Source organism: Wyeomyia smithii, chromosome 3, assembly GCF_029784165.1.
Source record: "Wyeomyia smithii strain HCP4-BCI-WySm-NY-G18 chromosome 3, ASM2978416v1, whole genome shotgun sequence".
In the NCBI taxonomy this organism is placed as follows: Eukaryota; Metazoa; Arthropoda; class Insecta; order Diptera; family Culicidae; genus Wyeomyia; species Wyeomyia smithii.
In genome coordinates, this window is record NC_073696.1 from 72,492,451 (window position 1) to 72,511,301 (window position 18,851).

An 18,851-nucleotide genomic window follows, 5' to 3' on the forward strand; every position below is an offset into this window, starting at 1 on the left:
AGTAAAAGATAAAAAAACAGACCTTTAAATTTTTTTATTGGTCAGAAAATCCTTGATTTAGAAAAAATTGAACGTCGCCACGACCCTTCCGTAAGCATTTTGGTAGTCTTTTCTTTTTCTCATCATTAACTCGAAACTCGAGATAATATGCACCATTTTTATCCGTTTGTAATTTTTTTTCCGTGGGTAAAAATTGATGAAAAGCACGGTATAACTATATTGGAGTGTATTATTTACATGTGCAAAATTTCATAACAATCGGTTCAGTGGTTATTGAAATGTCATCAGGCGAGTTGGGTCGCAAACGGCCTCAGCCTTCTGCCTCATAAATAGAGAACTGCTACGGGCAATAATCAAAAAAAAAAAAAAAAGAAATGTCATCGAAACAAGAAGAAAATCGCCAGAGAATTTCGCGTGCAGTCATGGAAATTCCAACTGCAACCATGAAATGGATCAAAAGAAAACTGGGAACCCATACAACTGTGTCTCGGTTGTGAAATCGTTCAAGGAGTCTCAGACAACCGAGCTGCGGGCTGGAAGTGGAAGAAAATCGAAGACAGCTGACCCTGTGAAGGCCCGGAAGGTGTTGGATTATAAAAAGCGTAATCCGAACCTTTCGATTCGCGACGCGGCTCTGAAGGCAATGTGTTCCGCCTGGTTCGTTTAACAAACCATGAAACGAGCTGGGTTTCGTGTATTCAAGGGCTGGAAGGCAGCAAACCGGGGCATGATCAACAAAAAAACGGCGGCCAAATCCCGTGCAAGGAAGCTATATCGAGAGTGGTTAACGAAACCGATGAGTTTGGTTATTGATGACGGAACATACATCAAGGCAGACGCAAAGCAGATACCGGGGCTGGAGTTCTACGTTGCCAAACCACGGTTTCATGTTTCGGAAGACATAAGGAAGAAGACAAATGGACAAATTCTTCAAAATACACCAATGCGGTAAACTGAGCAAACCGTACATCACAACGGGTACCATCAACAGCGAAATTCATCGCACCGAGTGCCTTCAGGTCCCCGTGGTTAGCGATGTCGGTCGGCTAGCTCTCCCACACGGTTGTGATATCGGGTTCGATTCCCGATCAGGTCGAGGAGCTTTTCGAGCTGAAAATTTTCTCGACTCAGCACTGGGGCACGGTGTATCGTTGTTACTTATTCTACAACATGCAAAATGTGCCGAAAACAATATCGATAACGAGTTCTCTCAACTAATCTAGTTGATCAAGACCGCATTAGCCCCCAGGCTAGCGTGCGATATTGTATTGAGTGCCTTCAGAAGCGTCTGTTGCCCTTCCTGCGATCCCACGGAGGCGAGACATTATTTTGGCCGGAGCTGGCATCATGCTATTACGCGCGATCGATGTTGGATTGGTTCAGAGACAATAACGTTGTTTTTGAACAAAAAACCGCCAAATCCAAATTCACTAGAGATTTATTTGGTGGGAGGATTTTGGGCCATAATGAAGACCAAAGTTCGGAAATTCGGTTCGGTGTTTAAGAACGAGTTGGAGTTGAAGAGAGAATGGTTGAAAAAGATTGGCTCCACCCTTGCACAAAATGTATTAAAGGGTTTAATTATGCCAAAACATAATTTATATGTATTAGTTCATTCTTGAAAGGTTTAAGAAAATTCGACTTAAAAAATTTTTTTGGCGAAGAAGATGCTTAAAGTGATGGATAATTTTCACCTCCGTCGTTCGCATAAGATAGCAGTGTTTGACAACAAAACTACCCAATGTGCGCGCAACATCGTTCAATTTTATCACTTAACACGGAGACATTAACACAAAACTTCCTTTCCGCTGCAGTTGTGGAAATGCAGAGATAAACTGGATCTAGGTTTAACCTTCAAGCCGGAGATTACCCGGGTTATGCTTTTATAAACGTGTCGTAAATTGGAGTCCGTTTCGTTCAATCGAAAAATATCGCGATTGATCTAAAGACTAAGCATTGGATAACTTTCATTGAACCTCGTCTGCCGAAGTGCGTTGGCTTTCTCGAAGGCATTCGATATATATAAAGAAAGATACTCATTGTTCGTCTTTGTAATGAGTTAACTTCGTGCGTGACATTGTTCAATTCTGTCACTTACCACGGTCACACAACCCTTCCTTTCCGTAGCAGTCGTGGGGATGCAGAGGTAAACACGGTCTCCGACAACAACGACTGCTACATTCCGTTCCTTACAACATCCTTCCTTATCCTGTACACTGAAGATGGCAAACTAATTCCAAGTAGTAATAATAATACACGTAGTTCCTTATGCAACTTCACTAGCTCAGATCGATCACGAATCAGCAACTACGAAATGTGCGGTCGTCAAGCTCGTGCTAAACAATTTTTTGGCGAAAACTTTTGTTTGGTGCGTTTTTTTTCGAGTACAGGCCTTACGCAATAGCGCGAAAATTCGGTTGTATTTGTCGGGTGTTGTCTGGCGTTTTGGCAGTTTGACTCCCTGTTATTTGAGCGATTTGGTATGCAATGAACTTTTGAATAACAAACACAAGCGTTGCGGTTTCCTTAAATTTTTAAATAGGCTTTATCATTTGGATAGATTCGGGTAATCAATTGGCAATCCATTAACATTTGTTCCTTCTCTAATCTAATTTATACTGTCTGCGACCTCGTTTTATCGAAAATTTATCTGCATGAACCCGGTTAAATTATTTCTGTACTATAGTATTTCGTGTGGATTTTCGGAGAAAGGTAAAAAAATATTATTGTTGCCAACCATGGGGACACTTCACCGCAATGTACGAATAGGTCAAGCTATTATTCCAATAATAGAGAGCCCACCAAAACCACGAAACCAAACTAAATAGCTAAATAAAATATTATTTATCAACCCGATTACCATTAGCTTCAGCTTTACACTGGACAGGCAGTTCAGCAGTGCAAAACAATCAAAATCTAAATAGTTCCATTTTGTTCTCGTTTCAGCTCACGAGGACGATTCATCAATGCATCAATCCCGAAAATCACATGATGAAGCAGCTTCGAATCCCACAGAGAGTCAAAATCAAATATCCGTTCTGCAGAAGCGTGGAGGTAAACGGCTTTTCACTTATCACTCTATCCCCGCTCGATTCGACCATTTCATTTCGATTCGAGCGGGCAGCACGACATTTTATTTGTCGTCGCAAACTTGCGATCAAACCACTGGATTTGTCATCGAAATTACCAACTCTCGTTTCTCTTTTCCAGCGAATCCGTTTATGTACAACGATTTGGACTATTCGGGAAATTCTATTCCGCACGGTGGCATGTGGGATGACTTGGAAGGACCACTTGCTGGTCAGCTGCCACCCGGAGGGATGGGTAGAGAAAACCAAGTCAGGAACTACGATCTGTTAGCAAGCTTACTTAGTGCTCCACCGCCGTTGCTGCCATCCCAGGTTTTCTATGGTGAACCAGTTTCGCCTTCCGTGAGCTATCCGGTGGCGTTCTATGGATTGGGTGATCGGGTCAAACGAATGATTGCGACCGGTAGAAACCAGCATCATCCATTAAGGTTAGTGTCTTACTTTTTAAGGTTGAGTGGTGCTAGCTAGCGAAAACAAATTTAGATTCATTCCTAGGCTAAGTATTGAGAAGGATGCATATGTTGCAAACGGGTGATTTTTCAAGCATTTGTTGCCATTCTTTCTTGTGGTAAAGCTAATGGTGCGAATGCTCTTAGAGCAACTTTCATTGTCCTGTGAACGTTCGGAAGTCACAGCGCACAGCTGATACCATCTGCCATTATTCTATTATGTTTAAAGTGTGCAACAGATGGTGACACCAGTATGGAGAAAGGGTAGTGCAAATACTTAACACTTGAAGTATGTGGCAGTTGGGATGATACCCAAGCACAGTCAACTTTTCATTGCGTGAAAATCGTCATTTAAATCGTCGTCTTTTCAATTCTAATCAACAGTGCAAATCACATTTGTTTCAGGAAACGTTTATTTCCGGATTATCAACGAAATCTGGCACGAATTGTGATAGGGTTGGTTAAAGATGTTGAATTGAGTATTGAGTACACACTGTAACCGATATTGTTGAAACAATGAGTACTTGGCGAGAAGAGTAAACTATGATCATGGCCCTTTTTTGGCCTTTCAAATATAGTTTAATGACAGTAGTGAGACTAACTTTTTGTAGTATTCATATATAACATTAATAAGTAGTTGAGCTGTTTTCAGAAAATATTAGCAAATCGAGCTTGTATATTATTTACAGGTTCAAGTCAAGAGAAAATACACTCACTAACCCTACATCGGAGCAAGGAACGTGACTTTTACTGCTAGTAGATGGCATTGTGCCGACATCAGCAATGTTGAATTGTTGGCATCGTTGCATGAAACCGGAATGCTGTTGTCGCTAGAAAATGCAAAGCTTTTCAAATAAAGAAAAAAATGTTGTTCCAAGTGCCAACTATATTTTTACTCTCAAGTATAGAGTTGCAACTGGCCCATTTGAAAATTGAACAAAAAAATAAACATATTGGGGTTGTTTTTCAAGATTTAACAAATTTTGCTTTCGATTCTATTCCAATAAAAAGGAATCATTCTGTAAAGGATCAACGAAATACAAATGATAAAATGTTAGGCATTATAATTCGAAGAGTTTACATGGATTTTCTCGTGCAAGTCTTACAGAAAGAGTGATTGATGAAGATTGAAGAAAACCCTTTCATTATTTATTAACCTTTTTTCCCTTTCAATATATTCTGTTTTATTAATCTAGAGTTGACGTTGTCAATGATTGGGACTGATGCGTTGCTTTTGGTTGCTTTCCTGGTTTCGTTTAGATATTGCTCATATGTGATCAGAGCTACATTCTAGATAGTCTTAGGGAGTCTTCAATGTTTAAGATTTGCTGTACAAGTTAAATTACGGTAACATTCAGTGTTTGGCAACCGACTTTGTTTTCCATTGAAATGGTGTCAATCTGAAGTGGTGTTTATGTTCGATTAGGTAATAAATTTTCAGTGATCTTTTGGTCTGTTATAAGAACCCTCTTCACTTCTTAACACTTAAGATATAATGAAAGATAAACTTATTGCTAGTGGGAAGACGCTTCAGATATCAACCGTCTCAAGTCTGTTGGTAAAATTTCCATTTTCAACAAGTTCATGCATCGGCTGTGACATAGTGCATTTTACTGTTATTTTAGCGTTAATCAGTTATCGTGCACTCCCAAAAAAATAATTTTAAGTAAAGCGTTCGGGAATGTTGCGTGTTCTGGTTATGCAGTTGATATTTTGAAAACTCTGTTTATTCGAACGTTCCCTTACATATTACAATATCAAGATGAATGTACTGGTGCTACTATCTTTATTCCTGATATTATTTTACTTTTGTTTGCGACTTGATGGAATACGTTGCAAATTTGTTTGCTGCGAGTTTGCACGATAAAGGGTGTAACGGAATCAATTTGTATCACAAAAAAAGATTTGGTAAATTTTACTCATCCAACCAATTGTCCTTCAACGTTTGGGTAGTAAAATAAAACGAGTTATTCAGTTTGTTCATTGTTCGGTTTATGCAATTTCATCTCCATCCAAATGCAGGAACTTACCTCGTAACACTGCTTATAAGGTCTAGTGCAAAGTTTGGACTTACTGTGTTTTTTTTTTGTGAGGAGATCGATTTTCTCTTCATATCGTCCGATTTTACATCCTAAGGATGTTTCCGAAGTGCCTGCTCCATAAGGGCCCAGTGATTGGCCGCAGCTCAGGTGCGTTCGGGGGATGGAGGTACTTCGGTACTAAAATGAATTTCTTAATCTCGTACTACTCCGGAACATCATTCGAGAGAAAAACACGAGGATAAATCCGACCAGAAAGTTGTAGGACCCTCAGAATCGGAGGTAAGTCCTTTTGGAGGCGTTCCTTCAAGTAGTTCAAGTGCCCATTGACCGTCCCGGTTGTCACGAAAAAGGTGCTGCGCCATCAACACGAGCGAATAGCCATGTATTTTTGGGCAACTTTTGACATCTTCTTCCAACGCTTCTAATGTCCTCAGGAACTTTGATGATGAGTGATGATGTGATGAAGTACTGAAGCCCCGGAAGTCTGCTTTTACATATGTCTCGTCCTCCGTAACGAGGCAATGTGGTTTCGTCAACATCTGGGTGTTGAGCATCCGTGCACGTGTTTTCGTCACCGTATTCTGCCCTTCATTGCGATTTGGCGCCTTCTGAACTTTGTACGTGTGTAATCCTCCACGTTTTTTCGCACCTTGAACGAAAGTTTTACTCAAATGCAGTTAGCCACATTTCTAACTGAACTGTTCGGATTACTCTTAAAAGCTTGAACTACCCGCTTGTGATCTTTTACACTATACGATCCATTTTGGCCACTTTTTTCTTTCCGGTCGATGATCAAACGCTTGTTGTACCGATTTAAAACGCAAGTTACCGTAGATTGAACCATTCCTTGATATGATGTTTTTGGTACAACTTACACAGTGTCAACAAAACACATTGAACAAATTTCACCCGAATGTTCAATAGAAAATACCAAATGTGTTTTTTTTTTTTTTTTTTTTTTTTTTTTTTAAAGGTGGCGGGGAAATCTGCAAACAGACACCTGAGAAGAGAACTCAGGGTGTGGGGATGAGACTAGGGGAGAGATGCTGGGGTAGTTACACTCGCCCAGACACCTACTGATCCCTGTCCCGACCCACTAAAACCCCTCCAGTCTCCAGCCCTGGTCTTCCCGGAACGACGGTTAAGTATTACGTCGGGGAGTGGCTTTTGTGCGTGATGCACCCTCTTTACTCTTATAACCTCCTAGCTAACTACCTGGAGACTGGTAATTAGCTACCACTGGCGTGTTGGTGGTTGACCCGCCACACACGTTGCAGCTCCAGAACAATCTGAGAGGCGGCCGCACAGACCGCGTTCCAGATGTCCGGGTCGTCGCACATCCTCCGGACTAGATTGTCCGGAGTAGTGCCAGGCCCGCTCACAGCCATCATGTTGCTCCTCGCTCTTGCGAAACGGGGGCATACGAAGAAGACATGCTCAGCAGTCTCCTCCTCCTCCACGCACTCGGGACACATGGGGGACACCGCGTGTCCGAACCTGTGCAGATATTGCCTGAAACAACCATGGCCTGACAGGATTTGTGTCAGGTGGAAGTTCACTTCACCATGTCGTCTCCCGACCCAGCCGGATATCTCCGGTATGAGTCGGTGCGTCCATCTGCCCTTTGTGGAGTTGGACCATTCCCGCTGCCAGCGGAGCATCGAGAATGACCTTCTGGTACCTCGTATGCCCCTTGTGTCACGTTGGTCGAAATACTCTCTGTCCTCCTTGATGGCGATGCTGATAGGCATCATGCCGGACAAGACACAGACTGCATCGTATGACACCGTACGATACGCACTCGCAACTCTCAGGCACATGAGCCTGTAGGTACTTTCCAGTTTACCACGGTAACTGTTAGTACCTAGCGCTCTGGACCACACTGGCCCACCATACCTAAGTATGGACGAAACCACGCTGGCAAGAAGTCTTCGCTTGCTGCCATAAACCGCTGAGCTATTGGACATCATACGAGATAGTGCTGCAATAGCCGATGAGGCCCTCTTACAGGTAGAGTCGACGTGACTCCCGAACGTGAGCTTGTCGTCCACCATAACCCCCAAGAGCTTCAGGGATCGCTTCGAGGTGATGGTGCAGTCTCCGACTCTGACCACCGCCTGTTGCTCCGATTTACGGTTGTTCACAACCGTGACCTCCGTCTTATGATGCGCGAGCTCCAGTTTCCTGGAGCGCATCCAGTCCTCGACCTTGCGTATACAGTGCGCGGCCGTCAACTCGACCTCCTCGATAGACTCGCCGTAAACCTCCAGCGTTATGTCGTCTGCAAAGCCGACGATCACAACCCCTACAGGGAACTTGAGTTTTAACACTCCGTCATACATGACATTCCACAACACCGGGCCCAGGATAGAACCTTGCGGAACTCCTGCGGTAATTGGGACGCACTTCTGACCCTCCTCCGTGTCGTAAACAAGTACTCGATTCTGGAAATAATTTTCCAGAATCTTGTACAGCGACACCGGTACATGGATGCTCCTGAGCGCGAGCGCTATGGAGTCCCAAATGGCACTATTGAACGCATTCTTCACGTCGAGCGTGACGATTGCGCAGTAGCGTATTCCCCTTCTCTTGCGCTGGATTGCTACCTCCGCCGTCTTGATGACGGAAGAGATTGCGTCCAGCGTGGACCTGCCCTTCCGGAAGCCGAACTGGTTACTTGCCAGACCGTGTACACCCTCCGTGTACCTCACCAGTCTGTTGAGGATGATCCTCTCAAGCACCTTGCCCGCGGTGTCCAGCAGGCAGATAGGCCTATATGCCGATGGGTCCCCTGGTGGTTTCCCAGCCTTCGGCAATAAGACCAGTCTCTGCCGCTTCCACCTGTGCGGAAAGAGACAGTCATCCAGGCACCTCTGCATGACTGCCCTGAACAGCCCGGGGGCCGTTTTTATCGCCAGCCTGATCGCCAGGTTAGGGATACCATCCGGTCCCGGTGCCTTGCTCACCTTTAGGGATTTGGCGATCACGATGAGTTCCTCATTCGTAACCCTTGCCTCCTCCCCTGCCTCGACACGGCTGTCGTCGCTCACGGATTGGATGCTCGGCAGGTTGGCCGACCATCTCTGGTCTATGTCTGAGATACTGGAACGTCGGACGTGAGACTCGACTGCCGGAGGCCAAGGACTTGGCTCGTGGCGTGGAAAGAGTCCCTCGATGATACGCTCCAGCATCGCTGGTGATCGCTCTGCAGGCGCCAGTGCGCCTTTAGTCTTGGCCATTACGATCCTGTAGGCGTCACCCCACGGATTTGTATTGGCACTCGCACATAGCCTATCGAAGCAGGCCCTCTTGCTGGCCTTTATCGCACTCTTTAGCATCGATCTTGCCGAACTGAATGCTGCGCGGCGCTCTGTCCTCTCTTCTTCGTTTCGCGCACGCTGCATCCTCCGTCTTGCACGGAGGCACGCACTGCGAAGGTCGGCTATCGCGTCCGTCCACCAGTAAACCGGTGGCTTTCCATTCCTAGGTTGGCGAGTCCTAGGCATGGTGGCGTCGCACGCCCGCGGTAGCATAGCAACTAGTTGGTCAGCAGTCGGGCGGAACCAACTGCCCCCCTCGCGCTCCCTTCTCATTGCCTCTTCGAATACTTCGGCATCAAAGTGCGATGTCTTCCACCCGCGAACGGTCGGAGTGTTGGCTCTACCCGTCGCTTGCCGCCTCTCGTTGTTGTCTACACTATAACAGACCGCCTGGTGGTCGCTATTAGTGTAGCCATCGTCTACCCTCCAGTTCTTGATCAGTCCTGGGCTGGAGAACGTCACGTCGATGATCGACTCCGCACCATTTCTGCTAAATGTACTTTTGTTCCCAACGTTGGCCAGATCTAGGTTGAGCTTTGCAAAAGCCCCCAACAGGATCTGGCCCCTCTGGTTCGTGAAGCGACTTCCCCACTCAACAGCCCAAGCGTTGAAGTCGCCCGCCACCACCAACGGTGTTAGGCCCGTTAGCTCCATGGATAGGAGGTCGACCATCTGGGTGAACCTTTCGGTAGACCAACGTGGCGGAGCATAGCAACTACAGTAGAACACTCCGTTTACCTTAGCAACTACGTACCCTTCTTCTGAGGTTGAGACAACCTCCTGAACCGGGAACTTGCTCGTCGTACATATGGCCGCCAAACTGGACTTATCCGCAACCCAGTTACCGTTTCCGGGAGGGATGCGGTAGGGATCCGATATGACGGCGATGTCCGACAACGACTCAGTGGCTGCTTGGTGTAGCAGCTGCTGAGCCGCGAAGCAATGGTTCAGGTTCAGTTGCGTCACCCTTACGCCCGTGGTTTCGCAGCCGGCTTACCGGCTGGGCACCTGGGGCCTCCCATAAAGTGTTTGGCGTCCCGTTTCCCGGAACATACCATGCACTTGGGAGACTCCACACAGTCCTTTGCTTTATGGCCTGCACCTCCACATCGCCTGCACAGCTGGCTCCTATCGGGCCCCTTGCAGGTCCAGGACTTATGTCCGCCCTCAAAGCACCGGAAGCAAATGTCTGGTTGCTGTAGTATGCCCAGAGGACATACAGACCAGCCGACCTTCAACTTGCCCTCTTTCAGGGCCAGGTTAGCGTCCGCCGACGGTAGTCGGAAGGTAGCTATCTGGGTCCCCGCCGGACCTTTGCGGAGGCGGATTGACTCCTTAGCCACCTCCACCCCGCACTTCGCTTTTAGGGCTTGTGCAATGTCGCACCCCTCAGTGATTTCGTCCAGGTTTTTAAGCTGGAGAGTCACTTCTGAGGTGAGTGCCCGCACTTGCACCTCCTTCCCTAGGACCTTTTCAGCTACCGTTTTGTAGGTAGCCCCCTTGTTCTTGGCGTCCTTCCGGAGCTCAAGTATCATCTCGCCAGTGCGAGATCGGCGGATACTCCGCACATCCGCCCCCAGATCCTTGAGCTGGGTTTCCCCCCTCATCTTCTTCAAGACTTCTGAGTACTTCGACCCATCCGTCTTGAGTATGAGGGCATCACCTCTACTCCGCGCCTTTTTGACCTTTTTTGGTCCTCTGGCCGCTCCGCCATCATGTCGCGTCGCACCTTCCCGACGCTTCCTACCCTCTACGGTAGTCCAAGGGTTGCCCGTAGCCTCCACCTGTGCCTTTTCCGCGGTGGACCTTGAACCGGTTGGCGTGTGTTCCCGTGGGAGTAGCACGACCAATCGTTTCTTGGTGTTCCCGGGGGCCGTTTCCTCCGGGGACTGCCTCGTTCGCTTAGCGACCTGCCCCGTGGAGCAGACCGACGCGAACGAGGGGGCGTCTGTCTGCACCTCTTTAGATGCAGTCGCCCTACCGGTCCTGGCCGCTTTCTCGGCCGCCTTCACCCGAGCTACGAGTTCTTCGTGCTCCTTTCTGGCTTCATCAATGGTGCTCCGAAGCAGGAGGAGGCTCTGCTTCAGGTCGCCAGCGATGTTTCGCCTGTTCGCCAAGAACTCGATTATGGCATCGAGTTGTTCAGACAGCGCCGCCACTCTTGGCCGCGTGTCCATACACCTTTCGACGGCCTTGACTAGCAAGGAACCGTCTACCGAGATGTCTGGTGTGGACACCGACGGATTCGCCGTTTTTCCACCTCCAGACTTCGCCGCATCCGTCTCCGCCTTCTTCTGCGGAGACCGCTGGATGCCACCTCGTGCGAAGGGATTTGGTAACCCCTCCGCACCCGTCTCTTTTGTTTTTGAGTTGAACATACCAAATGTGTAAAAAGTTACATCCACTTGAAAATGATGCAATTTGATTCCGTACACCTTTTAGTTCTAGACTCTACAATATCTTTTAGGATGTTTCGACTAAATTTGACATTGAAACAGTCCATCACTCACTTTTTATCATATAGAACACAAAAAACATTCATTAAAGTCTAAGAAATGTAAACCACAAAAATTATAATTCACTTGAAGCTATAAACAAAATTGGTTTAACGAAATTTAATTTCTTATTGTTTCAAATGCACAGACTAGTAAAAAGCAATAGACGGATTTCGCGCCAAATGAACCCGCGGTTGGCAGCACCATCTCCGAATTGGTTGAAACTTTTTGGGTGTGAATACATCACCTTATTAAGCATCTCTGCATATTTACTTTTTCCAAAATTAGTCTAGGTTGTCTTCTGAAAAGGGCGAAACTTTTTTCGCCGATTTTTTGTAAATCAATATAATTCAAAAACGGTAAATTCTTCAAAAAAGTGTTCTGTAAGTAACTTTTAGGAAATTGTCTGAATTTTCATAAAAAAGTATGGAAAAAATTATATATCAAGTCCCACACTGAAAAAATGCAATTTAAACACAAAACATCAATTAAAAAAAAATGGTCATCTCCGAATTGGCTTAAAAAAAATTTTGGTGAAAGACAACATTGTTGGCTACATTTCGTTCATACATCGCAATTTGAGCATATTTAAGGAAAAAAAGTTATTCTCTAAAATAAAAAATGAAAATGCAAACTGAAACTACTGGTATATTATTTTTTTAGTGTAAAACACCTTGATAGAATGAAATACTTGTTATGTTTTGATTATTTTAGTTTTAAACAATTTAAAACAAGTAAAACTCAATGCCTAATTTCAATATTTTATGTGTATGCATGTACCTAAAGTTCATTGTATTACAGATGTGAATGCTTCTCACATCTTATGAACCTACCCGATAAATTTACCTATGAAAATGGTGTTAATGTGGAAGAAAAAATCGATAACAAGTATTCTATTCTATCAGGTTGTTTTACTCTGAGAAAATAACACAGTGCAACAATTTTTTTGCCTTGGCTTCTATGTATGATTTTTTGATGAAGTTTGATGCGAAAATAAATTTCCCGGAGTTTTAACATATTTCAACTTAAGGGGCAACAATGGCGCCATTTTGAATTTTTGAGAAACCGATAATTTTTGATGTTTCTTCGACGCCATTTTGTTCTAAGACCAAATATCAAAATTCCAAGAGTTTATCCACATATTGGCATCTTTTTACCCATCTTTAAAAAAAACAGATCTTAAATCGGACAAAAACTGAGCTCAAAACGGTGATTCTACGAAACCGGTTTTGGCATAGTTTTAGTATATTTCACAAAGCAAAATAATAACGATTATTTCTGAGCATATATGGTAATTCGCCAATATCTGAAAGTGGTAGTCAAATTATATCTTATTTTGAGTAAAAAACTCTCAGAAATCGAATGGTAGGTGTCTGATCTACGTAAAATGTCAGCAAAATGTCGATTTTGCCCCAATTCCCCTACTATACAAAAATAAGTTTATCTGCTGATATTTTACGTAGATCAGACACCTACCATTCGATTTATTTTTGAGAATAACTTTTTTTCCTTAAATATGCTCAAGTTACGATGTATGAATGAAATGTAGCCAACAAAGTTGTCTTTCACCAAACATTTTTTTAGCCAATTCGGAGATGACCATTTTTTTTGAATCGATGTTTTATGTTTATATTGCATTTTTTTTTTCAGTATATGACTTGATATAAAAATTTTTCCATATTTTTTATTAAAATTCGGACAATTTCCCTAAAGTTACTTATAGAACACTTTTTTGTAGAATTTACCGTTTTTGAATTATATTGATCGGCAAAAAAAGTTTCGCCCTTTTCAGAAGACAGTCTAGACTAACTTTGGAAAAAGTAAGTATGCAGAGATGCTTAATTAGGTGATGTCTTCACACCCAAAAAGTTTCAACCAATTCGGAGAGGGTGCTGCCAATCCTTGAAACGATTTGGGATGAAATCCGTCAATACCTACCAAAATCTGACGTTTCGGCCTTCGGTTTGAAATATCATAATTCCGGTCAGTCTTCATTTGACTAAATATGTAAATTCGCGTCGTCGGAACTTTTTACGAAGTGTAACAACGAAGCGTTTCAAAATCAGATTGATAACCCTTTCAAAATCGTTCTTTTTAACTTGCGTGAATTTTCGCCTTGCTAAGAACTGCATAATATGATGCTGATCACCGAAGGATAGTTGTATAGTCTTAATGCTCGACGTTTCTAAGATTGATGTTTTGCGCTTAGAAGTGTTTATATTAATCTTCAGATTGTTAAGAACCGGTATCGCGAAACTCACATTATAATTAACTGCTCCACATTGTGACGCCTGCATATAATTTTTTATTGTACCATATTTTTGCTGTTCTAAAAGGAGTTACTTCATTTGTAAGTAACATAAAAAGGCACTCGCAAATTTTTACTTGTTACATTTAAACCGGCGCTAACGGCTTTACTTTCTCATGCGATGGAGGGCGTGATCCCAGAGATTTTTCGCCTCAGAAGATCCCCCGGTGTCGGCTAGGATTAAATTTAGACCAGTTTGGTTTGTTGTGAGTGGATCACGCCACCCCACAATCATCGACACCTATGTCGGCGTTGGGATTCGAACCCAGGCGTCAATCGTGATTGGCGGAGGCGTTACCAATTTCGCTGGGCCCGCCCTTTTTTACCTTTCTCCTAGAAAGATATTGCAATTACTGACAAAACCAAAGGTATAAAAGTGCTCCGAAGGGCCGAATATCGTAAATCACTTGACTTAGTTCGACGAGTTGAGCATTTTTTGTATGTGCGTGTATGTATGTAACAATTCAAACTCTCACTCGATTTTCTCAGAGATGGCTGGACCGATTTTCATGAAATAAGTTGTAAATAAAAGATCTTGTTGCCTCATATTATTCTATAAAATTTTATTGTAATCGGACTGTAACTTTGTCTGCTATGTATTCAATTTCGAAAATCACGAAACTTTAATATTTTGGAAATTACACAGCCGATTTGAACATAATTAGTAGCAGAAGTGCGGGCCTGTTTTTAAACCATTTATAGAAAAATTTTATAATGATTGGCAATGTGGTTCAAAAGTTATGAAAAGAAACGTGTCTCACTCATGTTTCTCAAAGATGACTGGACCGATTTTCACAAAATCAGTGTTATATGGAAGGTTTAGTCGCACCATATGACCCTATTGATTTTATTTTCGCAAATCGGACTATTACTTTGCCTGTTATATTTAAAAATGTGAAACCCAACTATGAAAAGAAACATATTTCGAGGACTACTTAAACTCACTCACTTTCCTCAGAGATGGCTGAACCGATTTCCACAAAATAAGTTTCAAGGGTGTACCCCTTGAGTGTTAGGAATTGTTACATAAGGAAAGGGGTGTAAAACCAGCGTTATGTAACGAAAAATCTTTGAGAAGGTTAAAATATTGCTCCAAAAACGAGCATTTTAATAAAGCAAGCTTTTCTACTCTGTTCCGCAATTTTAAGAGGGGTGTTGGTGGTGGCGTTACATTTTGTTACATAGCGGGGTGAGGGTCACAAAATTGAGTTTTTTGCGTTACGTAATTTATGGATGTTGCCTTATTCCTTTTTACCCGATCTAGCACAGACCATTTTACGAACTGACAGGTGTCACGGATCCTACTAATGTTGATGTTGCTTTTGCGTGCATTATGTCAGCGGTTCCGAACTTTCTGTCACAATTGCGTTCATGAATTCAGTTCAGAAACGTCTCGTAAAATGGTCTATTCCGTAATATCATATCACTCAATCCCGCACATGTCAATGTCGCATATGTCAATAACGTCAGTAAGTATTGTACTCGCCAATATATATCTAGCCCAAGGTGCTAAAAACTGGAAGTTAAGAATGCCAATCAATTCTAATATGTCTAGACCAGAGCTGATAGTAACATCACTTAGTGAATCGCAATGATACAGATTTGTATCTAAAACAAAATAATAACGACAGATCAGGGTCAGGTGCTTACACTAGCTCCAAAAACTAAAGTTATGTGATGGTATAATAAAGGTATGTTTCCCCGCTAGGTGGATTGAATCTATTTATTAATAAAATTGCCAATAAAGTTGTCAGGAGGAAAAAAATGAATCACTGTTTCAAGATGTGAATTTAATTATTTTGTACTGATCAATGTAAAATAACTGTCCCGTTCAACAAAGTTAGCAAAGAAAATCAGAAAGACCGTGCGAGAGTCAACACCATATTGCAGGTTTGAAGAATAAAAAGTTTTTGGCTTTCGACTTCATTTGAGCAGCAAAAAGTTGCTATCTCGATGTCTAGACAGATCCCTTGTTATTCTACTGCTGAGAAAAGTCGAGCGTGTAAGTTTCGTGGAATTTATAAGCGCAATTGTTGCCACTTTCCGAAAATTTGGGCAAAACTTAATTTCGCTTGCGTTATCCAGGGCAACTTAGCAAGTTAGCCTCCATGCGAGTAAAAAAAATCTTTAGGTTAGTAGGCCTTTCATCTCACGCCTTAGGGTATTACGGACCATACATATCAGCATTCCATATCCAATTTCTTAGAAAAATATTACACTGACGTCACAATAAATTGAAACCCATCAAAGCGATAAATTTATGTTTGTACACAGCAAAGCATAATTTTCATTATCCAGTCATAAATGCGTTACCGATTAGTGAAATGATTCGCGAAACATCAAGTATTCCTTTGTTATGCATCATTTCATACCATGGCAGCATTTTTTTCCATCCAATTGATTCATGCAAATTATATCATCGATGATAGCTAGAGCGCAGTCACTGTCACGTTGTTTATTTCTGTGGAAAAGTGCTACAAAAAAAGAAGGCACATTCGCCATCACCAATTCAAATAAAAATCGTTGAATGCAAATAAAAATAAATCAAGCCGTCACATGCTATAAATCTTACGGGAAGATTTAGAAGATAGTTTTTTTAATAAGCTTGCTCGGTGATCTATTGAGTGTTGTGATGATGTATGGTAAGGTACATGAAAAACCAGGAGTATCCTTCACCTTGGTCCTTGCTGAGCAGACTTGTAGGTAGTTATTCGTAAGAATAGATCGTACTATTCGGATGTTTTCGATGATTCTCTTTATAAACATGATTTGTTGGGGACCGTTTGAGGAATTCTATTTTTTCTTGTCATCTATTGCATAGTAGTGTTGGTATAGTCACTTAATCCCACGGTTTTGAAGACATGACCCCGTCCCTGCTGTTTCCATTTGTTGCTAAGCGGCAAAGTCCCCATCCGATGAACCACCCGGTGGAATCCTGCCATTTAACGTTGGTAAATTCCAGTTTATTTGATTGTCCTCTAATGAGAATATCTAGGAAGGGAAGAAATATCCTTGTGAACGGTGTTAATTATTTTTAGGATTTATCGTTTGATGAGGAATATATCTTCGACGTACGGATTATCATTGCGATCAAAAAGCTGTGATATAATCCATGATTGTGATATAATCCGGGTTGCTGTATTCCGCACTTCTATTATCAGCAATTGTTAGCAATTGAGAGTATTTGGGTGATACGCTTATTATTTATTCGTGCTTGTGAGTATTTTTTTATCCTTTCTAATACGCTAATTGTTTTACTATACCAGCCCCTGGTTACTTCTGCCAAGTATCGTGAATTACGATTCCCTGGATACATAAATAACGAAGCAGTTGAGCGTCGTTTAGCGTAGTGAACCTCGCGCTACTGATCCTTTTTGCATTTGCTGATACTTACTGCATTGTATGCCGGCCATTTTGAATTTATCTGAGTTGTTTGAAAAATACACGCGTTTTTCGGTTTCTTTTGATTGACAAAGTTTTTACAGAAAAGGATTTTCGTTTGGGTTCCCAGTAAGTCCCACTGAAAATTCACCCACCACCCGAAAGGTTATGTGTTCCTGAAAAAATACCAGGAAGAAATTCTGCCAATCCCCACCCATTCGTAATTGCGATCAATGTGAAGTAGGGACGATAAGATTTTTTTTATTGAATGAGTGCATTTATAATATCCCATTCGGGTTAATTGAGCATAATGCTCTGAGCTTTCGATTGATGAAAAGTTTCTGTTTCTAGAGGAAAAACTTTAAGAAACCCTCGAATGTCCTCCGAGGTGGAACAAAAATGGACAGCTTCGAAAAACGACAAAATTGATTTAGCTTAACCAAAAATTATAAAGTTGGTCGGAAGCTCTGATTCAGTTCGTCTTAACAAAAAATTGCGAAGAGAAGTGATCGTAGTAAGAGACGCAAAACGCAAATGCGTGCCATTGGATGAATTTAGCAGTACACATGGCTTGAAGATCTGCTGGGAGCACTGCGGTTTCTAATATTATTAAGAGCATATCTAGCGATGTTTCTAAAGCGAATGATTTGAAAGACGCTTTAAAAGCAGCAGAATCTATTATTGTCAAAAAAGTATTCAACAGAACAAGTTTTTGCTATATTTGTTGAAGCTTTTGTTTCCAATTTCAGGGTAACAACAGAGTAAAGTTCACTGCTAGGTGATCTAAATTGATTAAATCAAGTTGATAATAAATTTTTATGTCTAAATATAACCACTTTAAGACATACTTTTTATCTGAAAACTCATTAGGCGGCATCCATGAATTACGTAACGCTCATAAGGAGGAGGGGGTATCCTTGAGTGTTCGATTTGTTACATAGGGGAGAGGGGGAGGTAAGATTAGCGGTACGTAACAAAAATATCTGGAGAGACTCTCCGAAAACGAGCATTTTTATTAAGCAAATCTTCTACAGCGTTACGTATTTTTTATGGGGGGTAGGTGCTAGCGTTACGTTTAGTTACATATGAGGGGTGGGGGTTCAGAAATCAGGTTTTTTGCGTTACGTAAATTATCACTGTGCTACAGCGATTTAGAACTTCTGAAGTGACCTAGTGCAGGTTGTAGGTCTTGTTGAGTATAACATTCGCTCATACTAGAAATTTTCCAAACACCCCCAAATTCTGAAGTTATGGTCAAAATACGGTTTTTTGAACCTCAGCGCATATAATATTTTTTAACTCAGTCATTTATTAACCGTTTTTTAATATTTTAGCAGTTTTAGGAAGGGGACAAATAGAGATTTCAAAATATATACAGGTTTTTACTAATACCAATAAAACATGTTGAGTTATTTGAGTTTAAATCTAATTTTTTGGACTTTTTCACGAAATTTTTCAATTTAACTTTAAATTTGCCGTCTATTTTTGTGAGAAACACACCACAAATATACTATAATTTTGAAATTATATTCAATTCCGAATCAAATGAAAATAGTTTTGTGAAAATCGGTTGATATTTGGCTAAGTTATACATTTTTTATGAAAACCAGAGTTTTTAGCTTCTATCGCACAATTATTTCACAGAACTACAAATGATGCAAAAATGCAAGAACTTTTGATGCGACTTAGTGTGGGTTGTAGGTTTAGTCAAATGTTACTTGCGCGTTTACTTGAAGTTTTTCAAATACCCCAAAAAAATTTTAGTTA

The 18,851-nt window shown here is 42.1% G+C and overlaps 1 protein-coding gene across 6 annotated transcripts in view; it reads left to right on the top strand.

The window, feature by feature from the left end:
- The window catches only part of LOC129727459 (uncharacterized), a 175,778-nt gene that overhangs the window by 132,316 nt on the left and 24,611 nt on the right, over positions 1–18,851 (top strand). For all 6 annotated transcript variants that reach the window (XM_055685318.1, XM_055685317.1, XM_055685316.1 and 3 more), the window contains exons 3-4: positions 2,947–3,054; positions 3,211–3,517. In XM_055685318.1, coding sequence (XP_055541293.1) covers positions 2,947–3,054; positions 3,211–3,517 — 415 coding nt within the window. The remainder of the gene's footprint in view (positions 1–2,946; positions 3,055–3,210; positions 3,518–18,851) is intronic.